The sequence below is a fragment of the Strongylocentrotus purpuratus genome, unplaced genomic scaffold (assembly GCF_000002235.5).
Source record: "Strongylocentrotus purpuratus isolate Spur 01 unplaced genomic scaffold, Spur_5.0 spur5_scaffold_10, whole genome shotgun sequence".
Lineage (NCBI taxonomy): Eukaryota > Metazoa > Echinodermata > Echinoidea > Camarodonta > Strongylocentrotidae > Strongylocentrotus > Strongylocentrotus purpuratus.
Genome location: NW_022145595.1, coordinates 22,444,267 through 22,470,543, shown reverse-complemented (window position 1 = coordinate 22,470,543; position 26,277 = coordinate 22,444,267). Strand labels below are relative to the sequence as shown.

General features: G+C 37.4%; 2 protein-coding genes across 3 annotated transcripts in view; one reads left to right on the top strand and one right to left on the bottom strand.

Annotated features, from left to right (window-relative positions):
* LOC587128 (paladin) overlaps positions 1–13,327 on the bottom strand; it is a 44,800-nt gene extending 31,473 nt beyond the window's left edge. The window contains exons 1-2 of one of the 2 annotated variants that reach the window (XM_030979793.1): positions 12,944–13,327; positions 4,683–5,022 (exon numbers count right to left, since the gene is read on the bottom strand). In XM_030979793.1, the coding sequence (XP_030835653.1) occupies positions 4,683–4,982 (300 nt within the window). In that variant the 5' untranslated portion in view covers positions 4,983–5,022; positions 12,944–13,327. Of the gene's footprint in view, positions 1–4,682; positions 5,023–6,451; positions 7,206–12,943 lie in introns of those variants that run through there. The other variant, XM_030979794.1, reaches the window with a different exon arrangement.
* Positions 13,328–17,479: 4,152 nt separating this feature from the next.
* LOC575965 (cyclin-dependent kinase 1) lies at positions 17,480–25,741 on the top strand. The gene is made up of 8 exons (XM_776322.5): positions 17,480–17,612; positions 19,679–19,765; positions 20,589–20,745; positions 21,905–22,025; positions 22,570–22,740; positions 23,556–23,719; positions 24,519–24,660; positions 25,345–25,741. Exons 2-8 carry the CDS (start codon positions 19,729–19,731, stop codon positions 25,456–25,458), a joined length of 906 nt encoding a protein of 301 aa, XP_781415.1. The 5' UTR covers positions 17,480–17,612; positions 19,679–19,728; the 3' UTR covers positions 25,459–25,741.
* The last annotated feature ends 536 nt before the right edge of the window (positions 25,742–26,277 follow it).

Below are 26,277 nucleotides of genomic sequence, written 5' to 3'. Positions count from 1 at the left end.
CTGCTTTTGAGAAAAATCGAATATAAAAATTTACTGGTGCTCCCGGTAAATTTTGATAAATTTCAATTCTAGCGCATATGGCCGTACAATGCTAGCTGCGACCATGAAAATCTCAGAACATGTAGTTGTGATATATAATTTCCAAACGGGAATAGCTATGTAATCGGTCGATTTTAGTCAAGAAACATTGTTCTATAGCTTAATTAATATCTTGACCTTGAGAGGGAGCTATACAACATAAAGAGTTTATTATTTATAATTTCATAACTTTAGACTCGATTTCAACCGCGACAACGATCACTGAATATTATAGGATCGCATATGCTTCAAATATGTTGATTTGCACCAAATTCATGACCCCATACCAAAACTTTGTATTACCTTTAATAGTAGTAGTAGTAGACTTTATTGGATAACTTGTTTAGCACAGGGCTAATCTGCCACAAGGTCCATTACTTGTTGCTAGGCAAGACAAAGATTATGGCTTATCCTACCTAACAACACATACTATTTTGATACAATTATTCGTGACAGGTGAATGAAGTAATTGGTAACGAGGCACTTAACAAAGATTTGTGCATTAACTTTGATTACATTACAAAAATGGCCCATTAAAAATCAAGTTATATTTTATTTTTCTATTTCTTTCATTCGATGTACAAAGTACAGTGCGGAAGATGTCTTGTGTACTCTAATCCACGTGAGCAAGCAAAACCGTCCTCTTATAGGTCACGACGAACCGGGAATGAATTTAATGACTGATCAAACGCAGCAGAAAACCGCAAGATGGAATAATGCATCTCATGCTCATGGTTGTCACATGAAAGTATTAAAAGCATAATCAGACATGCGAGCATGCTTCACTACGCAGAACTGTCTCACTTAATAGGAAAGACTGATTGACAGCCACATACAAATCTTTCTCTTTCTCTTTATTAAAGTTCATCTCTTATTATCTCCCTCTCTCTCTCTCTCTCTTTCTGTTTCTTTCTCTCTCTCTCTCTGTTTCTTTCTCTCTCTCTCTCACTCACACTCTATTTCTATCTACCGGTATCTATCATCTACAATGTATTGTCTCGAGATCTCTCTTGCTGTCTTTCGCTCTCTTTCTCACACACTCACTCTCTGTTTCGTTCTATCTATTGTCTCTCTCTCTCTCTTGCTGTCTTTCGCTCTCTTTCTCACACACTGACTCTCTGTTTCGTTCTATCTATTGTCTCTCTCTCTCTCTTGCTGTCTTTCGCTCTCTTTCTCACACACTCACTCTCTGTTTCGTTCTATCTATTGTCTCTCTCTCTCTCTCTTGCTGTCTTTCGCTCTCTTTCTCACACACTCACTCTCTGTTTCGTTCTATCTATTGTCTCGAGATCTCTCTTGCTGTCTTTCGCTCTCTTTCTCACACACTCACTCTCTGTTTCGTTCTATCTATTGTCTCTCTCTCTCTCTTGCTGTCTTTCGCTCTCTTTCTCACACACTCACTCTCTGTTTCGTTCTATCTATTGTCTCTCTCTCTCTCTTGCTGTCTTTCGCTCTCTTTCTCACACACTCACTCTCTGTTTCGTTCTATCTATTGTCTCTCTCTCTCTCTCTTGCTGTCTTTCGCTCTCTTTCTCACACACTGACTCTCTGTTTCTATCTATCTATTGTCTTCTCTCCCTCTCTCTCATTCTCTGTCTCCTTCCCCATCTTCCTATCTTGCTCTCTCCATTTCTCTCCCTCTCTCTCTCTCTCTCTCTCTCTCTCTCTCTCTCTCTTTCACTCACTTTCTTCCCAGGGCACACATACATGTATGCTATTTCTTTCTCTCTATATCTCTATAAAGTACATGTACCTTTGAGACTTGGAAGGGAAATACAATATTCAAGATCATTTCAACTTGGTTTCAATGAGAGTAAGGGAACTCACATGAACAGATTGATGCAAGTTTGATATCCATCTGATTTTTTTTATGACGAATGACAATATTCAAGCAATACTGAGCCCCAGTGTATTATTCCTACCAAAGTGGATTATTAAAAAAATGACAGAAATGAGAGGTATTACAATATTTATATACCTGGCCCAACCTGCCTGGCATATCAATTCCAAGTTTCCAACACCATCAATGCACAAGAGACTCGCACAAAACCTAAGGGGGTTGTGTGTCTGTGTATTGCAATTATATGCCGATTGCTGTGCGAGGAGCCATTGGGGCAGAAGGATTCTGAGTCTGACGCAGAGCCCTATTATGATGTCGCCTTGATCCTTAAAAATTAGACTTTTAAATATATCATTCATTGGAAATCATGGATGGAGTGCAGCTATCTTGCACATGCAGCCCTTGAATTTAATTCAATTCAATTCAATTTATTTCCCCCTTAAAAAAACGATTTACAAATCAATGCAGGATCATGAAAATCTAGAGAGAAAAATGCAATTTTGTTTCAATGTAAGAAACTAAATAATTACTTTACATGGGTCTGTTTTGCATTTTAGGAGGAAGTACAAGTTTTCAATTCCCATTAAAAAAATATAAAATAAGCTTGCGCAGTTAAAACTGCATACAGCACCCAAACAGTGCTGTACCTGTTTTTAACTTCCACATGAAGTGTATTATATTTGTCAATGTATTTGGTCAATATTGTCTGGGGGCGATTGCTGTTCACTTTCTCCTTGAAGGAACTTGCACATCATTACATCACCACCATCTCGCCTCACAGTCACTATACAGTGCTTGTTAACAGTACACAGGAGATTAATTTGGGACTAAATAGTCTCATTAGACCCATTAAATCCACAAAGACTCACACAAACATTGACATCATTTTTGTTTTTGATGGGATGCTGTCAAACATTAAAGGCTAAGTCCACTCCAAAAATAATTTTCTTTTAATAGATTATTTGCAGAAAAACAAGAGAAACAGAGCGACAAACATTTGAGTAAAATCTGATAAAATAATAAGAAAGTAGTGAATTTTTTTCAAAGTATGAAAAACTATGGAACTTAGAAAATCACTATACAATTTGCCAATTTGGTTATCAGTTTTTGACGTCAATGCCTCACTATTTATTAATTGCTTTATCTTTAATCCTTTACCCCATTAATTTCCCTTCTTATCCCCCCAAAATCTTATTTCCCCAAGTTACTCTATATTAGTGCATACACACAAAAACAACTATCAATGCTCGTGTGAGGAAATAAAAAAAATTAGGGGGAAAACTGGAAATTTATATTATCAATATAAAGAAAACAATTAGTGGATAGTGAGGCAATGACGTCACAGACTCATGAGTGAGTTGCCAATTTGTATTTTGATTTTCAATGTTTTTAATGTCATTAAAAATTCATAACTTTCTTATAAGTTATCCAATTTTGCTCAAACTTTTTTTGATTGGTTTGTCAGATTTCTCTGCTTCTATTGAAAGTAAGTTATTTTTTAAGTGGACTTGCCCTTTAAGTCACATCAATTCACATGAGGTTTTTAAATCCTGCTTCCTTATTTCACAATATTCTTGACAGATTGTGCTCCGTGGTAACATAATAAACAATTCATTATAGGGTAGAGAGGATTTCTTAAAAGAGGGGGGGGGGCATAGAAAAAAGGTCATCTCCTCAAGGCAGATGGGGCCCAACTTCTGAATTGTGTGCTTAAGGTATGTCACTTGGGTTTCAAAAGGGGTGGACCGTGGTTGGGGGGGGGGTAGGGGGTGGGGAGCATGGGGGCCAGATGAGCCCCTAAATCCACTGGTGATTCATGATCATGAGCCCTATTGTCAATATCAAAGTTACAGGCTTAGGGTAGTTGAAATGGTGGCTAATCCACAGAAACATTTCTCAAAGGGAAAGTCCCTCTAATTTCAATAAGCAAAAGCAAAAATATGAGATGGGTCAATGAAGGTTTGATCAATAAAATTCTGATCAATGAAGAGAAAGGAAATTTTTGGTACTTGGTAGTCAAGAAGTTCACTGCATAAATTGACAACTCTATGATTTTCTCTACAGGCTAACAAAAACACTCTCCATCTTTTTATGTCCACAACTATAGTCCACACGATTGCAATAATATTCACTTTTTCCTAAAGACATGATAGACCATGGATCATTATAGAGTAGACCATGTATAAGCCTCATCCTTCAGCCACACCCCAATCCTAAGCCTGAACCTAATCCTACCACTACATTAGCATAAGACTAATGGCATGTCACTAACAAATATACAAGGACTTCCTCCTATATGAAAGGAATCCATTGCTTACAAGAACCAAATATACCCACTGGTAAATGATACCAATCAGCACAAAGTATTTCATTTTGTATGTTAGTAATAATAAATTTATAAAGCACAGCTTTTATACAAAATATATTCAGAGTTCAGAGTTCCTTTTTTACTAAATTCTACAAAATACATGTAGTAGTTCCATTTAATTTGCATAAAATAAACCAAAGTCACTGTGACTTGGGTTCTGCATGCACAGTTTTTAATAATATATTATTTTCTTAATACTCCTTATCCATTAGAAAGCAGAGAGGGTGAAGATTTATAGGTTGATTTGATACATTCTAGCTGTTTATAAACAAATAATTTGTTCAGATGTTTGGTAAACTATCAAGGGGAATGAGATAATTCACTACCGGTAATCAATGAGCGATAAAAAAATCTTGAAAACTTTGATTAATGAAGAAGACCGGTTTCTCTCCTTACCTGTATCAAGTTGTGTTCTGGCATCCCATTCTTGATGGAACCCACAACGGCCATCTGCGTCTCCGCAAGGAACAGGCACTGGTACTCCTCGAAACAGTCCTTACTGATAACGACAGGGGCCACATCGTTACAAATAACGTTCTGTCCTTTCCACCGGTCCCTCTCCACCGAAATGGCCAGCGAGTTCTTGCGGTTGTTTTCGTCCGCGTCCAGGTGCTGGCCGCGCATGGAGTTGCGGTGGTTCTGGGCAAACTCGGGGGAGGGAGAGCGGGAGGAAGCGCTGCTTGCTCCTGTCCCCATGGCGATAGTGCTCCGTCTCAGCGATGCAGTTCACAAGGATCTGTAAGATGGAACGTAAAATACTTTTAGAGATACAAAGCGCAGTATTGAGTAACATAAAAAAAGAAATAAATTTTAAGAAATTATTGATAAATTGCAAATCTTTTTTTTTTTGGGGGGGGGGGGGGGGTTCTTAATTATTTCTCTGTCGAGACCAAGCTTGAGCATCACTTTTTCTATACAAATCAAGAAATATTTACATCCACATGTAAAGACTGGTCGACAGTCTAACATAACAAAACTGGAATTACCATATTTGTACCTCCAAAAAATTGTATTAGTAAATGAATACAATTTCACAAAGATTTCATTTTTCTTAAAGATTACAATTTCTTTCACTTTAAAATTTCTGGTGTCAAGCAGCATTGTTAATGCAATAAAAAAAGGGGGGCCATGAAGCATAGACAAAATGTGAAGAATAAGTTATTGCACCTTTAAACCATGAAATGCATGAACTTGCAGTGATAGTAAATAGTGATGAAATTTATATACCCCTTGCTCATAATATTTATTTCTATATAACATCTTCAATATAGTTCACTAATTTTAAGGGTGACACGACATTTGCTCCTGCGACAATTGCTCCGGGCTTTATTTCGTCTAAGATGTAGGGTTAGGGTTAGGGTTTCAATAGGGTTTTATGTTAGGTTTAGGGTTAGGTTTAGGGTAGGGTATAGTGTTGAATCCAGGGTTGAAGTTAGCCATTCGATTAGTGTATGAAATTTACAGCGGAGCAATTGTCGCCGGAGCAAATGTCATGGAATCATTTTAAGTGCAGACAAAATTGTACATGTACATATAAAAGCCTAGATGTACACTATAAACACTTACAGAATAGAATTACAACAAATCTAATTTGACTGAAGTAAAATAAACTCTTGGTGAACCAGAATTTCAGAATGTTTGTAATGAATCTTTTATTCCAAAGTGCTGTTCAAAGAAAGCTGAGACAACAGAATCTGTCATCTGCTCAACAACTATTACATCATTCTCTGCCATTGATTGAGCAAGCTATGTGCTAATAGTTATTATACTCATTGTGTGCAGGTAATTGCCTCTGTATGTAATTCTGCAACAATAATTTGTCATGTGCATTGTGTATACTGTATGCCTCCAGTTATTGTAAAAAGAATAAATTTCGATTTGTTAAATAAACTGTTTAGCAGTGGCGTAATGAGCAAAAACTTTTTTGGGGGAGAAGAATTAAGAAGGGGGAAAAAAGGAAAATCATTTGTAAATCACTGGTATCGAATTAAAAAAAAAAAAAACCTTTGAATTCTATTGGGGGGGTGCACAAGAAAAATGTTTAATTAAACTGTTTAGTTGCCGTAGGTAACGTGTGCCCAAATAAATACTCATTTGTCCTATCCATGCAAATGACAACTACGCAATTTTGTTTAGATAACCCAAGTATACTAGGCTCTACTTACTATGTGGTTTCCCCATCTGTGAAAATAAAGTCACAAATACAGACAAGATAGTATCCTTAAATCTTCGAAATCACCACTTAAAAAAAATCACATCTGATGCTTCCCAACGGCTCAACAAAAGAAAGATTTCCACCAAATATGGCCAGGACCAATTCTTCAGAGAGACCGATTCACCACGTTAACAGTACACTAAATTGCATTTGCACAGAACTATTGCACGATCTGTCCTCCACTTCCTTTCGTTGCAATGAGAGAAGCCTTCACAACATCGCAGAGCTGCATCATCCAGTGTATGTCGCACACTCACACATGCACCCACACACACTCACTGCTAGCTGTAAACCCTCACCTCCACACATATACACGACGGAGGTAGCTAGGGCACTGGTTGAGCCGTTCAGAAGCTACTAAACGAGTGTGTAAACATCTTGCCTATTCCATCCAATCATCCATGTTGTCCGCACCATGCAGCCCCCATCAATCCCTCGCTTAGCAATCATGCTACACACTCACTGTTCCATGCCTGCCTCACACAGCAAATCACAAAAGCCCTGGCTCTGTCGTTACCATAGTGATATTTTCTCAGTACATTGGCACATGAGATCTTCTGTGTTAATGCACTTGCTAAATGAGGGATTAAAAAAAGGGCTCTGCTCTCATTCACAGGCGGTGAAAGAGAAATGCAGAAACCGTGGTGACTGGCAGGAAAGGAAAAAATGATATATGCAAGAGAACTATATATGGCCTATTTATAGGGGGACACACACACAGCATACCTCCCTCGTCAAGGAGTTTGGGGTGAATTGATTGCCAAGATGTTTCAGTAATTTAAGGGTGCTATCAAAATTTTGCTTACCTAGTCATAGGGGTAATTATTTTGTTAATCATTTTGGCTTGAGGAAAAATATATCTCAGAAATTTTACAAATGCCTGGTACCCGTAGTTTAATTCACAAAAACTACGTTTATTTTTTCCAAAGGTAATATATAAAATCATCAAAACTTGTTACACATTTGATGAAAAACCCTGAATTTGAGTTTTAATCTAGACTCTGGAAATAAAGTAGTGAAGGGACCCTGTAAATTATTGTACAATGCCAATCCATGCAGAAGTTTCATGTTTAAATTTTCTATATTAAAGGATAGTTGGATACCATCTAAATACTGTCTTACATTTTGTGCTGATCATGCAAAGGGGGGATGATACCAAGATAACTAAACGAAAGTAATGAGTGAAATACTTATCACTTTAAAGGAAATTCAAATTTACACCCAATATAAAGAAAACGAGCGATTGTATCTAGGCAATAACATTTCACTTCCATCTTAGAAACACTTTAAGTTCCTTAAAATAAGTAGATTAATACGGTAAGTATCCAATTCCATTTCATTTGAGAAGCTCACACAATACCTCAATTACAGTCCTTTATTTTTAACCTTGCAAATAATACTTATAGGTTATTAAAGAGAGAGAGAGAGAGAGAGAGAGAGAGAGAGGGAGACTTATGTGTGCGTGCATTGTGTGTCTCTCTCTCTCTCTCTCTCTCTCTCTCTCTTATTAAACTATGATGAGCCTTTGATACACAATAAAATGGTACTCTGCAATATTAAACTAATTTGTATCTTCTCCAATCACTTGAAAGGTGACTTCCTTGGCATTTGAACACTTCAGCAAAAATGATTACAATAGCAGAATTCTTTTCAGAATTACTAAGGTAAGGTCATGAAAAAAGTCCTTTCTGTCCAATATTAGAGCAGTTTTTATATTGTATTAAAAAATCAAATAGCATCGACTTAAACATTCTGATTTTTTTATGTCAGAAATCTTAAATATGAAATATCCCCTGATTTTTAATTTTAAAATTGACAGCATACATGACTGTTATTGTACTAAAACGGCACTTTATACATGTACAAGAGTGTCTTCTTTTACAAAAGATATGTGTCTTTTTTACTCCTTGAATAATTGTTGTATGCAAATTTATGTTGGAGTTTTATGGTTACTTTTTTAAAACCATGCTTATTCTACAAAAAGCAGCTATTGAACAACATATAAAAGTATGAAAATACAAAGACAATGAATATTTTGTTCTATGCAAGATTATCACATATGATTTAAAATTCACGAAATTTGGATTTTCATATACTAACCAAAATAACCCTTTTTGACCAGTAAACATGTTTTTTTGACATCTGCTAAGAAAAAAATTTAAAAAGTATTGCCCAAATACATGCTTTTATAATTTACAAATTAAATAAATTATTAATTAATTTATTTATTTATTAGTTCAGGAACTCATAATGGTTGATTTACAATGAGATTGAATAGTGTGAACAATATTGAACCAAAATATATACCAAAGGCATGTTGTTTTTAATATGCACATAAAAATGTGGTTACAATACAATATTCAACGAATGAAGCCAGGCTGGCTAAATGTAACATGACCAAAGCGAGAAATTACGAGGAAATCGATAAGGAGAGAAATGACAAGGGAGAGAGTCTTAAAGCTCAGAGTTCCCACACTCTGATACAAATGACAACTGACAAGGGTTTGTTCATACAAACTTAACTTGGAGCACAATTAAAGCTCCATTTATTGGAGGCCTGTACCATAAACAGTGAATTGCTGTTTGGTCTACTCTACAGCTAGTTTGTCTACTACTAAATTAGTCTATTTCCATGTGGACTACGCCCAGCCCGTCTACTATCCACAGTACCACACCGTCTAATAAATATTTCGTCTTCTACCCATTTGGTCTATTGTTCATTTAGTCTAATAACCAGTTTGTCTAAGGCCCATTTTGTCTACCTCTACCATCCATAAGGTCTAAAATCTAGTGGATATTGTGCACACAATGTGTGCGGGCAAGCACTGAATCCAATGACCGGGGGTATATAATAGTATATTTGTAAAGCGCTTAGAGACATTTGTATTAAGTGCTTTATAAAAGCTAAATATTATCATTATTTATTATTAATAATCGTTTGATGATGATTATTTTTTATGATTAAATGATTATTAGACCATATGAATAGTAGACAAAATGAGCATTAGACAAACTGGGTATGAGATGGACTGGAAATAAGGCCAAATAAGTACTAGCATACATGGTCATTAGACCAAGTGATAAGTACACAAATGATCATTAGACCATGTACATAGTAGATGGGCTGGGTGTAGACCATGTGAAATTAAATATTCCACTTGGAGAGTAGACAAGCTGCTTATAAACCAAACGGAAATAAACCCCATATACTGCTACTGTAGAAGTGTAACAGTACATTCCTTTTCTAACGATACATTTGTAGATGTCATTATACCGGTTCCTAATATGCTGAAAGAATAGGTGCTATTGGCGAAACAGTGGACACTGGTATTATTACACCTCTGTTAATCATTCACTACAGGGCTAATGAGCTCATTAGCACTCGCAAACAAGTCTTTCAATGATGTGACCCTTAATAACCTTGCATAGAAATGGCGTCTCTGCTTTCGCAGATCGAGTCCAATGCTGTTTTGCAACACAAGTAGCTCTCTGTCTATCAAAGTTGTAGCTAGTGAACTTTAGACCTTTAAAGCTGCTGAAAATATGGATCTAAAAAGATGCAAAGCCCTCGTTCAACAACAACTACAGGAGATTAATTGACCCATCCAATAATAGAAAACATGTTCCTATGGGTATTTGTTACATAACAGTTTAAAGCAGAAATGAAGAGATTAAATTGTGCCCAGAATTTGAGCTCGAAAAGTGATGGGGAAAATGGACTTATATGTATTAAAAAACCGGCCTTATCGGAATGACTGCAAAAATTATTGGCTCATTTTACGACCCCCGTACATGGTACATGTATCAAATGATATTGGGGGCGAGTTCCCAAGATAATAATCAAGATAAAATTGAATTTTCAAGCATTTTTGTATGGATCTAACTCTAGGGAGCTATGGACGCAAGGAAGGCTTTGTCACTGTGAATCACCATCACAAACCATACATACATGTAATAGTAGTGGTTGTGGTAGTGGTAGTGGTAGTGGTAGTGGTAGTGGTAGTAGTAGTGGTAGTAGTAGTAGTGGTAGTAGTAGTGGTAGCTGTAGTAGTAGTAGTAGTAGTAGACTAGTAGACTAGTAGTAGTAGCAGTAGCAGCGGTAGTAGTGGTAATGGTAGTGGTAGTAGTGGTAGTAGTGGTAGTAGTGGTAGTAGTGGTAGTAGTGGTAGTAGTAGCAGCAGTAGTAGTGGTAATGGTAGTGGTAGTAGTGGTAATGGTAGTGGTAGTAGTGGTAGTAGTGGTAGTAGTGGTAGTAGTGGTAGTAGTGGTAGTAGTGGTAGTAGTAGCAGCAGGAGTAGTGGTAGTGGTAGTGATCGTAGTATAGTAGTAGAAGTAGTATGAGGTAATAATAATAATAATAATAATAATAATATTGATGATGGTAATTACAATAGTAATAATAATTATTGTACTAATACTATAAAATTAATAATGACGATTGACAATAATAATAGTAATAATATTAACAATACTAAGACTACCACTGCTAATAATAATGATAGAAATAATAAGAACTGTCCTAGCCAAAGTAAACTTGATCTTTTCATTAAAAATTCTCTCAGAATAACAAATATAAATATCCAAATGATGCAATCATGCATGTGAATGAGTTCATTATACGATCTATCTGCACTCAAGTTAAGGCTGTATGCATCTATTGTACAAAGCCATCAGGCCTTATAATACGTGCACAAAGCATGAAAACAGATAGATTGTGGAACAATGAACGATTGATAACATGCATCATTTACATTACATAACAAAACTCCTGCATCCTTGTTATTTGATGCGAAAAGAAAAGTAATTTCGAGATTGTTTCATCATCATGTCATTATTGCTGACAAAAAGAGTCAACAGTTTAAAAGGCTTAATTACCGGTACTTTTGTGCATATACAGAGACTACACACTAAACCTCTATGCACACTGCTGCGCATTGCATACTTAAATATGGCAGGATAGTACTAGAAACTATTGCACACCTTTTCATGAAAAACATGGGATAGTCTCAATAAATGAATCACATGTGACTGTGTTTGACCAAGTTTGATTAGGATCTAGGAGTGAATTGAATAACATTGATTGAATATTTCATCATAATTCCTAAATTGTATTCTTATCTAGTCTTAAACTTGAAAGATTTATTCTGTTTCTGTTTCTGTTTCGGTTGCGTCGGTACACTCAGGGTTAACTGTACTTCACCAACGGTTTGATTAGTGTGGTCGCGTACGTGCTATTCATACTAATTCCTTTTATACTTAAAAATTGCACACTCCAATGACTCCTGTACTTCATTTTAGGTATGCATAATTTAGAAAAATATAATATAATCATAAAGATAGGCTTTCTGCACGCCTATTGGAAGTGGGTGCGATGGATGCGCTCATACCCCCACCCCCCCCCCCCTTTTTTCAAAGCAAAAAACTACAATTCAATTCAATTCAAATTGTATTGATTATAATCCTAACAAATAGGATCATTCTCAATCTTTTTATAACAATGGATAACAAAATCAAAATTGTAGTGTAACAAAGATAACTAATTAAATTGGGTGCAAAAGTCGAAATTACAATAGGCCTACTGGTAACCAGGAATGGCAACAGTTGTAATATACTACTAAATGTCTTTTGGAATATAATAAAGAGATGAATATCAATAGAATTCCTTGTAATACTTTTTACATTTTTTCTTTTCTTTTCAAAAGGAAAAGGGTAAAAATGCAATATGATAGTATAAAAATATATATATAAAACAGGTAAATCCAATTTGCATAATCTTCTGTCATGGCGAATTGGCGATATACCAATAATAATGAAAACAATTCAAACAAAAATCCTTGAGAGTTCAACTCTACACTATGACCGGGTTCAACTTTATTTCTTCAGAATTCAACTCTTATTCCAATTGTTTTAATTATTATATATATTTAAAAACACAATTAATTAAGAGTCAATATTGTTATAGCACGAGACCACCCATTTACGGACACATATTTAATAGGAGTGGGGGCATCCATCTTTCTCCAATGATGGCAAATCTATAGAGGTGTGGGGTTGGTAATATCCTCACGCCCCACAGCTATCCCTCTCTTTCCTTTTTTTTCTTCTCTCCATTATATTATTTCTGTTTGCCCCCCCCCCCCCCCCTCCCCCTGTCTCTCTTTCTCTCTCTCTATCTTGCTTACTTTTACAACAGCTTCAAATTTCAACTAGAGTAGAATAGAATTTATTGACTCTGGCGACAAAAAGTATATGCAAAAAGAATATATGCACAAAAAGCTGGTAATCAAAACCCTAATGAGCAAATTTGCAGCATCTCACATCCCCGCACGGCACGTACTGGGGTGCCACTGTGCTGTACCAGTAGGGTCTCTTTACCATTGTTTGAGTAGTGTGAATGTTATTTGAGTCATAGAACTAGAAAAATCAAAGGCAATTGACTCACGTGCATTGATTCAGCGCTCCATAGCAAGGAAAATCCATATACAGCTGCAAAGATGAATAAAACGGAACATCAAATCGTCAAACGTAAGATTGGGAGGAGAGGGATACGGATGATTGGTAGAATGCGTACACACAATGAATGTTAGCGCGGTTTATCCAATAAGTTACCAGTGGTGCAGTGAGAAGGTTGCTGCGATGCTGGAGCGCGGCTCGGCCGATTCGATTCGATGCTGGATGGAAGAAAGACTGGCTCTGGGTTCCCGAGTCAAAGTTGGTGGACTGCATCACCCGCATGGGGGACCAAATGGGGGACCAAAGGGTGCTGGAAGTGATGATGGAAAGGAACAGGGCATTACCAATTACCTCTCTGTTATTACATACAACAGAAGAAGAACAAGTGTTGTTGTTCGTTTGTGTATGTTTTATGTTGCGTGTCGTCACCGTGTTTCGGACTTGTATGAAGTTGCAATAACTTAATTTTTACCCGCAGTAGACTATTCATGCAAAAATAAGGGCATGTGCCCCAGGCGCGGATCCAGGATTTCTTAGGGGAGGGGGCCCAACTTTTTTTTTTTTTTGCTCCCGAAAATTTGAAAATCGCGCCGGCCGAAAAGTCGCTCAGGGGGGGGGGGGGGGGGGTACAGAAATTTGAAAAACGCGCCGGCCCCCCGGGCCCCCCCCCCCCTGGATCCGCCACTGATGTGCCCACCTAGATTAAATGCAAAAAGAAATAAAAAGTTGAAAAGAATAGAGAGAGAGAGAGTAAAAAGGGTGGATTTTTAAAAAAAGTTACACATGCAGATCCACATCATGGCTAGTAGCCAGAGTTTGATGTTTTTTTTTTTTTGGGGGGGGGGGCACATGTAGGCCTTATCGATCGAGGTAAAAAAAAACAAAAAAAAACGGGGGAGGGGTCTAAAAAAGTTCAACCGATCCTGGAAATTTTGGGGACACGTGCCCCCCCCCCCCCCCCCTTCACCATCTACTTCTATAGGCCCTGTATCTTTTAAGGGTTTTAAAGGTACTATTATGTCCCATTTGCAGGCCAACAAAATAATGAAAAGGTTAGATTCCAACGGCATTTGAAAGATAATACAAATTAGAACTTACCTTAAAAAAGGGGGCTTGAAGATGTCTGTAAGTGGCAAAATAACGACTATTAATTATTGTCAAATCGACTTAAGTGCTACCAAGTCAGTGAGTAATAGTCTGATTTTCAGACCATTGTACCGAATGGTCGAACGTTTTGTGCTGCACAAAGATTCAATCAGTTTAATTTTGGCCATTACAAGAAGTGGGTTATTGACGGATGTAGACAAAATGCTCATGTACCCTTTACAGCTCATTTTATATATGTTCATACCAAAGAAGAAAAAGAGCCAGTCAGTCACTCAATAGTGTCTGACAGAGAATTCTAGCAAGTAAACGGGTTTCATGCATAATTGGAATATCAGGACACCGCTAACGTTTAAATTTCACAGATAGGACATACATTACAAATTCATAATTCCTGCAAAGTTCTATACAGAATTTGATGTTGGCTGCAAAAGGGACATAGTACCTTTAAAATAATTGAATAAAAAGTATCTTTGGAGAAGTTCGTTTGGCCAGTGTTTGTGAGCTTGTTTATAATTATGTAATGATGTATGTTTGTTGTTTTTTTGCTTTCTCATTTCTTTAATAGCTTTTCTTCTTGTTCTTTTGTTTGTTTGTTTTGTTTACGTGTCGTTGTTTTTAACTTGCACCTCACTTGGACATCCAAATAAACAGGTCGATGCGAAAACAAGTCAAAAACAATTTTGTTATATCCCATATAGAAATTATTTAATATTTTCAGATTACGTAATAGGCCTACTCCAAGGCCATGATTGCCTGAGGTTGATTTTCATAGTTTTTTTCAATCTTGTTTTTGAAAACATTTTTAATGTTTCTAGGTTTTTTCCGTCCGCTGTTTGTTTGTTGTTTGTTTGCTTTTTTTATATCTTTAACAGCTTTTCTCCTTGTTCTTTTTTGTTTGTTTACTTGCTGTTACATCTCGCTTGGACATCCAAATAAACACGTCGAAGAGAAAACAAATCAGAGACAATTTCAATATCTTGTTATATCCCATAGGTATTATTTTCAGATTACGCAATACTCAAAGGCTATATTGCCTGAGGTTGTTTTTTCATAGTCAGTTTTCAATCGTATTTTTGAAAACATTTTTAATGTTTCTATCAGGAAGCCTTCATCTCCCTGATTTTATGGCATGGTTATTGTTGCTGTCCCTGCTCAGGCGCGATTCTAGAATGATAATGTGGAGAGCTTGTGTTAATTTTCAAAATTATTGGCCTCGCTTCAAATCCTTTTAATAAATAATAATAATAATACTCAGTTTTGATATAGCGCTGATTAGAATCACTAAGCGCTTCCAAACTTAGAGATTATTACCCCGGCAACGCATGCAATCGAGAAAATATAAAGGGGTGTTTCAATTTTGGGGCAACCGACTCAAAGTGTCTACACCATGAGCCACATCGTATGAGTATAACTTACTCAATATACGAAATTGTGGCACTGATGATAATACTACTATTTGTGAATTCGCTTTATTGACTAGGCCTACATGGTTTCTTCAATTTTGCTTTATGGCGTGGGCCTACAGGCAATATTTCCACGGGGGTGGGGGAGCTGACACCCCCTATGAAGTTTGTATGTGTGCATGTCTGCCTGTCTGTTTGTCTGTCCGCTGTATGTTTGTTGTTTGTTTGCTTTCTCCTTTCTTTAATAGACTTTCTTCTTGTTCTTTAATTTTTCCCCTTTAATTACTTGTTGTTGTTTTTCACTTACATCTCGCTTGGACATCCAAATATACACGTCGATGAGAAAACAAGTCAGAGACAATTTTAATACCTTGAATAAATCCCACAGAAATTATTTATTATTTTCAGATTACGTAAAAGCATATTCCAAGGCTATAATTGCCTAAGGTTGATTTCTCATAGTCTTTTCGATCGTGTTTTTGAAAACATTTTTAATATTTCTAGATTTTGATCAGGAAGATCATCTCCCCAATGTTATGGTAATGGTTATTATTGCTATCCTTGCTCAGGTGCGATTCTAGAACAATAATGTGGAGAGCTTGGGGCTTGGTATAATAATAATATCGAATATTTAGGAGCGCTAAAAACAATTAGTACCATAGCGCTTACAAATACAAATATATGAAAAGAGGACAAAAAATGTACTGTCTCGCATGAAAAGATCACACAGATCATTGGGAAAAAAGGGAAAATTTTGAGGGATCTTTTGAAGGTGGCAAGACAGGTAATCTCCCTTATGGAAAGAAGGATGCTGTATCCTTGTTTTAATTTTTTTAATTATTGACATCGCTTAAATTCTTCAATCGTGAAAATATAAGGGCTTGCAAACAATTGGGAGGACTTGAGCCCCTCAAGCCCTCCCCCTCCCTTTAGAACCGTTACTGACCACCACCTTCTGTTGTTTTACGATGGCGTAGCCAGCTTTTCAATTTTGGGGCAACCGGCTCAAATTGTCTCCCTTTGAGCCTCATGAATATAGCTTACTCAATATACGATATTGTGGCACTGATGATAATAATTCTAGTTGTGAATTCGCTTTGACTGCATGGTTGTCTTCATCTTTGATGTATGGGCTCAGGGCCTACTGGCAAAATTCAACGGGGGAGGATGGGGGGGGGGGGGGAGCTGACACCCCCTCCTCGCATCCATGAAGATATATTTCACTACAAAGTTGCAGTATTTTTGTTTTGTTTTAAAAAAATTATGATTTTTCAAAATCAACGATAAATATAAGAATGATAAATCGGTCTAATGATAAACAAACAAATTTACCTGTGAATCAGCGAATATATAAACCCCGTTATTATAATGAGCTTCCTAATACTTGCTGATTTGGAGATGATGGTTGCTATCACATTGTAAACACTTTCCGAAGCATGGTATGCTCCCTTTTATGTTTATGATTTGTTTTTAATAATTCTAAATGAAGGAAAACATTTCGGCCCATGAACAGTTCAGTTTATTTAATTAAGAAACAACAGACATAGCACTCCCGACGAACAAACATAATCCAAAATCGGACCCCAAAAGGTATACAAGACTCTATGCTTGTACATGTATAGCATTATTATTATTATTATTTTTTTTTTTTTGGGGGGGGGTATTTAAAAAATATATATAAGACTGAAGAATTTTGCTTGAGCGTGATTATACAAAGTTTCAGGTAAAATACTCGTCTTTGAAATCAAATAATTAAAAGGCTGATACGATTACATTTATCATAGTTTTCTGAATAATTTCGTGTGATATTGGGGTACGGCGCAAATTTGCTCTGCAAATACTTTTGAAAGACCGCCACCTTTCGGTTGAAACTGTACAGTGTTAAGCCATTAGACCCCGCCTACCTTCCCATTCATTGGATAATTCCGAGACGGTTGAGTGTACGTGACTGCAATGAGCGACGTTGATTGGTGTTTTCGAACCACCGCGGCTTTTACAAAAAAATTATTTACATGCAATTCAATTTACATGCATACAATGACAACATGCACCTGATTACGTAGCACGCAGTTTCAACTCGCCGATCAAGCATAGATTTTGAAGTTCTACTGACTCTAAACTGGACGACATCTGGATATTTTTCTTACGGTAAATATAAGATTATTATGTACAATGTAGTAATTTAGGCGATTTATGATATAATATCCAATTTATAAGTCAATTTTAATCGTATTCTCAGAGCTGGCACCTGCGCTGGCAGACTCGCCCTCATCTCGCGATCTCGCCTTGCAGTTCATACGAACACAATGCAAAATGCAATGGGTTTGCAAGTCATGTTTGGGGGACGTGGAGGTAAAAATACTGACCAACTCGCCGTTAGTGTAATTCAAAAGATTGACGTTGTGAAAAAATTATTCGATTAAAACCAGCCGATTTAGTACAGAACTTCACCCACATTTAGTCACTAATTTAATATTAGAATCTAGGCCTATGTGATTCTTATCTTATGATGATGATGTTCATGTTGACAGTTGAGATGAGACAGTGACAAGCATGCACAGAAATCCTTTTTTTTTTTTTAACAAAAAATTATGAATAGGTCTAGGGGTCTAGAAAGTCTAGATCTAGTGTTAGAACTGTTGAGACTTTGGCATCTTTGCAAAAATGTCAAAATATTTGACTGATATCACTCAGTTTGCAGATTGAGTACAGGGTGTCGTGTCAGGGCGAGTGCAGTGCCAGTGTCGAAAGTTGATGACTGATTCAGACTTTTAGTGTCCTTTTTTAACGTTTAAAGTTAAACCTTAAATAATAAACAATTTTTTTTAAAGTTGAGCAGATCCCCGAGTGAAACACTAAGCAGCTGGTAGTCTAATAACAATGTAAAATTTAAATTTAAATGAAAGCCTGAACTGGGGCTGAGTTTAATTTAACACTAAATCGTTAGTAACAGAACTTCACCCGTTCACCGAGTCCAGAAAATGTTGTCAACAATAATTAAGAGCACCCAAAAGTTTGCAAATGTGGCTGTGGCTGATTCTGAGACTGATATGCTTTTCACACTGGCAATATTTTCCTTAACCCCGTACTATAGGTGGGGTTAAGGGGGGGTCTTAACCCAAGCCTATTCCACTTTCTGTTCACACTGGCTTTTACCAAAGTGGGCTAAAGTTGGCTAACCCCACCTATAGTACGGGGTTAACTAACCCTGCAAAATAGCAGGGCTAACTCCGCAATTGTGGTGCTAACTCCTGCTAACCCCGCAATTGCGGTGCTAAGCAAACGAATGAGAACAGAAACGAAAAATAGTCCGGTACTACACAATGGAGCGTATCGCAGCTGGCCAGATGCGAAGTATGTCCTATCATAACATAGACCTACACGATATCCGGGGTTAACGAAATGCAGTGAGAACAGCGGGAATTTTCTTATTCCGGAATAGGCGCTAGTACGGGACTAAAAACAGCGAGTGTGAAAAGCCAAAAAAATAGTCCGGGGTTAAGGATAGTACGGGGCTAAGCAAAGTACGGGGTTAAGCAAAACCAGTGTGAAAAGAGTATGAGTGATAGACAGAGAAATATCTGTGTGCTTCGAAAAGTATTAAAAAGTCAAAAGATATACCGGTAGGCTATGGTCTAGGCCTAAATCATTTGGTTAGAGTTCCATAGACCCTATGTTATGTAGTACCCCCCACTAAAATAACTGTCTACTGTCTTGTACTGACTCTACTCAGTGCTGGTATGACTCTGAAGAATTATTTGATGACATCTGCCATGTAAGTATCCTATTTACGACACATTTCAAATTTTCAACCAAAAACTCCTCATGCCAGATGGCAGGTTATTTTCTGTCTATATTATAATTAAAAAATCTATAATCTATAATTTCACTTGAGGATATGTTGTGCTGAGACTACATCTGTCACGTGGGCTGCGGCCCCACCATGCCTTAACATTTAGGGGGAAATGTATTGTAAAGATTCTTCTAACCAGATATTTTTTTCTGTCTAGGCGTGGCCTAAGCCCACACTATTACATGAAGGATCAATATTTTCTTTGTCTAAATAGTGGTCCACAAGGGGTTCAAACTTCAAAGTACATGTAACAATTTAACAGCTACTGCGGGTTTGAAAATCAGCAGCAGGTTCATATTCTTTCTCAACCCAATTTATTTAGGAAATATAGTCATAAAATGTGTTTTTTGTTTTTCTGCAGATTTAAAAACCTGTTTCTTCCTGTACGTGTGTGTACTTTATAACTGAAATATGGAAGACTTTATGAAGATTGAAAAGTTGGGAGAAGGTAAGTGCATTTCAACCCCCCCCCCCCCTCCCCATCTTCTACTCTCTTTACTTTCCTATCACATTAAAACCTTTTAGTTATAAATTCATAATATGAAGTTATGAACAAATTTATAAATATATGTAGGTTTGTTGTGTTCTAGCCAATGGAAATTCTATTTTTACTATTTGCTGCATAGCATGTTACTAAGTACTCTGCTACTTGCATTGTACATGTAAACTAAGTTGTTTTTAAATATCTTTTTTTTAATCCACTCAAGAAAATGGCAATACTCTTGAAAAATGGGATACTAAAAAACATGTACTATTTTCCCCTTCTTTTCTTCTAATAATGAGTAGTAACAAATTTTCATAGAAAGGATAGACTCCAACAGAATTTAAACTCTGTGTGAGTACTCAAGTCTGCGTGCACACTGACGCGCGGACGTTCACGTCTGCACCACGTTTTTTTACCTGAAATTGTCTGGACAAATATTGACCTTGATCATGATAAATATGAATGACAAATGACTTTTGGTTATGAAGATATGATCATGAGTTGACTTTGGGGAGCATTTGATATTAAAGATATGGTTAGAGCTGAGAAATAAATGAATTGTAAACTTGAAATTATTGGAGCAGTGCTACACCCACAATATTTTTATTTTTATACTTATTTGATTTATTGTTGAGTATGAACAATTTTTCGAATAATTTTCCAAACAATGATAACAATAATAATTTCTTGTAAAATGCTCAAGTCCACGATTATCACCCTGTTGTTTATCAAGGTGGTATTTTCCTTTAACTTGAGGTGGCATTGTGTCTTTTCATAAATATCCCAGGTACGTACGGTGTTGTGTACAAGGGCAAGCACAAAAGGACTGGAAAGATCGTTGCTCTGAAGAAGATTCGGCTGGAGAGCGAAGAGGAGGGAGTACCAAGCACAGCCATCAGAGAAATCTCACTACTAAAAGAGCTCTATCATCCAAATATTGTTATGTAAGTTCCAATCCAATCCAGGTAGTCAAACCTGTCTACAGCGACCGCCCAAGGGAAACACAAAAAGCGGTCTTTGTAGACAGGTTCCTTTAGTACATGTTTTAATGAGAAACCATTTTCAAGGGAAACAAAATATGTGGTCCTTGTAGACAGATGGTCACTAAAGCAGGTTTGACTGTATTTATAAAGCGCCAATATCTAGTTGCCTAATCAAAGGTGCTGATGAGACTGAAGAACTACCAACATATCTGTTCATGATTCTAACTGGGAAAGACAAAAAAAGCAGTCACTAATTGTAAGCAATCTGAAATAGGTATGTCTTTAGCTAGTTGAGTTCTAAAAGTGATAACTGGTGACAAGAGCGAAGGATTTTGGGGAGACCAAATTGTCCCTACTTTAATCTTGATTCCTAGTACTCTACTCTCGCAGGAAGAATTGGCCTTTCATTTCATGGAGTGCAAAAAAGCAAAATCAGAGAAAGAGATTGATCAGTAAAGGTTACTGACGAATGGAATTAAAAAACAAAATTATGAACTGAGATTATTGGCTTTGAATGTTCATGATTTTTCATGTATTCAATCAGAATGACTTGCTCATTTTCACTGAGCTCTTTGATATACATGTAAGAAACAGAAATGTGAAACCTGTTACACTTTACGTCATCTTTTAAAGTGCAGCAGTTTTGCTGCATTTTATCTGATAGAGTCTCTCAAGGATACTACTCGTCTTCTCTAGAAGAATGAGATCTGGGACCCGTTTCACAAAGCCTTTTTTCAATCTCAATGACAAAAATCAGTGACGAATCTGCTGATAACCATAGGATTTCACCAGCTCATAACAAAAACTGTCATTTACTCATTTGCCTCTGATGACAAGTTTTGTGAAATGGGGCCCAGATTGTTTGTCCAGCAGACATCAGGGCCCCGTCTCTCAAAGAGTTGCGATTGATCCAAACCAATCATAAGTCCTCCAATCAACCGCAAGTTTGCCGTCTCCTATCTCTTATGTACATAGTTATGATTGATATCAACTCTTTGTAAGATGGGGCCCAGATCGGGTGTCGGAGAGAGAGAAGCCTCGTCTGGATTGGTAGACTAGGGGCAGACTGGTTGGTAATAAAAATAACTAGTTATACCTACAATTGTATCTTTACATACAGGTTGGAAGACGTTCTGATGGAACCGAATAGGCTGTACTTGGTCTTTGAATACCTGACGATGGACCTCAAGAAGTACATGGAATCACTCAAAGGAAAACAGATGGATCCAGCACTAGTCAAGGTAATCTAGAAAACTGGGCCATTATCAGGAAACTACATGTAGTTCAAGTCATTGGGTTCTGAGGTATTAAGGCCATCGAGGCAAGGCAAATGCTTTTGAGCATAGCCTACAGTAGTTTTTTTAATTCTATTATTTTCTTATTGTTTATTTTTTTAAATTTATTTGTGTGTGTGTGTGTGTGTTTTCTACTCCTTCTCTTTCTGCTGCTTCTTCTTCTTGTTCTTCTCCTTCTTCTTCTCCTCCTTTTTGTTTTTGTTCTTGTCCTACTTCTGCTTCTTGTTCCTGTTCTTCTCCTTCTTCTTTTGTACTCTTTCTTGTTATTGTTCTCCTTCTCCTTCTTCTTGTTCTTGTTTTTATCCTTCTCATTCTCCCCCTCTTAATTTCTGTAACCAGAGTTGTTTTTTATTGGTGGTGTGGAGGAATAATAGTGGATTTCTTCTCCAATCCTTTGGGCTCGACTTTGCAGTCAAATCCCATGCTACCATGGAAATATCACAACTCAGATAACTTTACATTTGTTTCTCTTTCTTTTTTGCCATTTTAGAGCTACCTTCATCAGATGGTCGACGGTATCCTTTTCTGCCACAGTCGTCGTATCCTGCACAGAGATCTCAAACCCCAGAACCTTCTCATAGACAACAATGGTACCATCAAACTGGCAGACTTTGGGCTTGCTAGAGCGTTCGGTATCCCAGTCAGAGTTTATACTCATGAAGTAAGTCAGAGGCTTCTTTGGGTAAAACGTTTAATGCAACTTAATGCAACTTGATTTTCCACCAATCGGGATGCAAAAGATCCCTAGTTTGTTTAAGCTCAGTGAAAAAGTAAGCATAGACGGAGCTGCCAACCATTACATTTTTCCCTGAATTATTATGTTTTTTCCTCCAAATTAGGGTAGTACGTTTTTTTTTTTTTTTTACATACATAAAAAAAAAAACTACCCTAAATGTTGATTTGATCACAAATTCAATAGAAAACTAAGGTTAAAACATACTTACATAAAGAATGAAATGCTGATAATACCTAACTAACAAAAAAAACCTTCTTGTAAATAAACTGTCTATAGGTCCTAATTTGGAAAAAAACAGCATGAGGAATGGACATTTCTGCATTGGAAGTGTGTTGTGTTAATGAATTCCTTTTTTTTTTGCCATCATGGTTCCTTTTTTTGGTCGCACAAGGTTGGCAGCTCTGCTTTAGTGCTGATGCTATTAAGCAAGAGAGTAGATGGTGAGAGATAGGTATGATGGGAGGATTTTGTTTGGACATTTCAAACAAATAAAGCTGTCACATTTGCCTTTTGAAAAAATAACTTAGCATCAAATAGCACTAACTATTGTGAATATTTGTCCTCTATTATATAATCCAACATAAATCGTAAAAGATATGTGGAATATTGCTGCTGTAAACTACGAATCAACTGTCCGTATAACCATCCACCTGTCCAGGGACGACATGTGGGTACACAACCATAGACAAACTACATATCTTAGGGCATTTGATTATTTCTATGCATGCCCACTTTCACAGGTCGTCACTCTATGGTATCGTGCCCCTGAGGTTCTCCTGGGTTCCACGAGGTACGCCTGCCCTATCGACATGTGGAGTTTGGGCTGCATCTTTGCCGAGATGGTCACCAAGAGACCCCTCTTCCACGGCGACTCAGAGATTGATCAACTCTTTAGGATATTCAGGTAAGACTACCCCACTGATCATACACCTTACAGTTTGAGGACATTGGACAGTGTAGGTACTAACCTTTTGTGAAACAGGGTTCTTTGGTTGTGTGGAGGGGGAGGGGTGACAAATGCTTGATTGAAGGACTGGTTTATGAAAATACAGTCAAACCTGCTTTAGTGACCACCTGTCTATGAAGACCACTTTTCTGTTTCCCTTGAAAATGGTTTCTCATTGAAACATGTACTAAAGGAACCTGTCTACAAAGACCACCTTTTGTGTTTCCCTTCGACTGTCACTATAGACCTGTTTGACTGCATGTACCAAGCATCCAAAGGCACTATAAATTTTGTTAACAAGGGGAGGGGGGGGGGATGATTTCAAACATAAAGCAGTGTTAAAAATAGTTATTACATGTGTATACGGTACATATGAAGCAGGGCTCTTTTTTAGCAAAAATTAGTCTGCTAATGATACCTCTCTCTCTCTCTCTCTCTCTCTCTGATGTCCCCTACACTTGGCATGCATACCAAGTGTCCTTTGTGCATGTGAATCTGTTCACATTTGCACACAGTACCCTGTTGACACTGTCAAGTAGGAAGTTCTTTGCTACATTGATCTACATTTGCCACACTCAACCCAGGTGATGTAAATGGGTACCTGGCAGGAATTAATTCCTTGAAATGCTAGAGCGCTGTATAGTGGCCGCCTTGCTAAAGTCAGGGTAATAATCAAGGCAGCGCCAGGAGCGTCATAACGTGACGGACATGTGCGCTATATAAGAAGCCACCATTATTATTATCATCATTATTCTAGGACCCTTGGCACACCGACGGATGACATATGGCCCGGTGTGACACAGCTCCAGGACTACAAGTCAACCTTCCCGATGTGGACAAAGCCCAACATCAAGGGAGCGGTCAAAGGCATGGACGAGGGAGGACTAGATCTGCTAGAGGTGAGTGATTGGCAGGGGAAAAATACACAAGGGCTCGGTGATGATTTTCCTGCAAGCGAGCTTGAAAAGTAGCTCCCGAAATTGTTTTGATATTTTTTCCCTGGTGATGGGTGGTTGGACGTTTGCTCTTGTGATGATTGTGCAGTCAAAGTGGCAGCATATATAGATACAGGAATATGTTGCAAAAAGGTTTTACGTTTTATGTAAGGGTTATGGTCAGGTATAGTGTTTGGTCAAATGTTGAATTTAGGAACGTGGCAAGTGTTAGAAATTGGACCATAGATCAGTGTTATTTAAACATTTTGTGGCTTAGACCAAGTAAAGAGGACCGATTGATTGATCTGTAATTGAAAAACAAGAACCGGCGGGACTTGAGCCTGCCATCTACTGCTTGCCGGGCAGCGACTCTACCACCAGGCCATCACTGGTAAATGGTACAGTCACCTCGAACTAATAACCAAGCTCTCCTGATAATAATTGAAATGTCTCCCAGGAAGCATTACATTTATAGATCAGTGTTGTTGCCGCTTCTGCCCAAGCCAACATTTGAATTCTCCTTACAATATCTATATAGAAAAAAATGCATAAATACCAGTACCAATAACACACAAGTACACACAAATTAAATCCTATGTTATTTGAATTTATGATAATATTCCTTTTTCTTTTTCTCTCCATTTTCAGCAAATGCTTATATACGACCCTGCCAAACGTATTACAGCTAAAGCCAGCATGAGGCATCCCTACTTCGACAATATTCTACCCCTCTCTGACCGTCTCCAGCCCATCAGGAGCTAGTCTTCCCATTTCCGTCTTTAATCTTGTGTAAATGGACTTTGTTAAGAGTGAGAATACCCAACCAACGATGGATGAATATATTGGAAGAAGTTGGTTTATGTTCCGTCGATGTATGATAATATTTGTGGGTAAAATGTGATGTTTGTGTTTCCCCGATCGTAAGGTGTACAGGTAAGCAATGAGCACTTTGTTCTTTTTTTCCTGATGTTAATCTTTCCTATTAATTTGTGTTGTTATGGTAGAGAAGTTTGTTTTAATAAACCACTTACGGATGACCTCTTCACAGCCAGGCTTTTGACCCATTATTATTTTGTCCCTCTGAGATGGATCCGGGCTTACTCAGACTCGGGGACAACTCGTCTGAGTTGTCCCAGCAATGCCGGCATACCCTAACTTTAACCCTGAACCCTAATCCTAAAAAAATCATAAAAATTCAATCATGCCGGGACAACTCGGCCCCATATTCGCAACGGGCCGAGTTGTTCCCGGGTTTGAAGTTAGCCCGACGACTCTGAGATAACCAAAATTGCGAAAAGAAATTTACTGATAGTGATTTAACAAAAGAGAACTTCAACCGTTTACCTGCAATAAAATATAATGCTGCAAGCCTGCAAGTCAAATTTTCCGCACACTGTTTTAGGCCATATGGCATGCATGCTCCTTTTAGCAAGGTATTTGTTGCTGGAAAAAAAAATCAGAAAATATTGCATGCGTGAATCGTACTTGAATTTTGCCAGGAGTTTAAATTTGCAAGACTATCGTATTCTTCAAAATAAACTGATTTGGCAACAGCTGACAGAGCACTGACATTTTTTGTAA

Excerpts from the sequence above, each read along its gene's own strand:
- LOC575965 (XM_776322.5), top strand. The coding sequence starts at position 19,729 with ATGGAAGACTTTATGAAGATTGAAAAGTTGGGAGAAG. Across the intron at positions 19,766-20,588 it reads GATTGAAAAGTTGGGAGAAG|GTACGTACGGTGTTGTGTAC; the intron begins GTAAGTGCATTT and ends TAAATATCCCAG. Across the intron at positions 24,661-25,344 it reads GAGGACTAGATCTGCTAGAG|CAAATGCTTATATACGACCC; the intron begins GTGAGTGATTGG and ends CTCCATTTTCAG.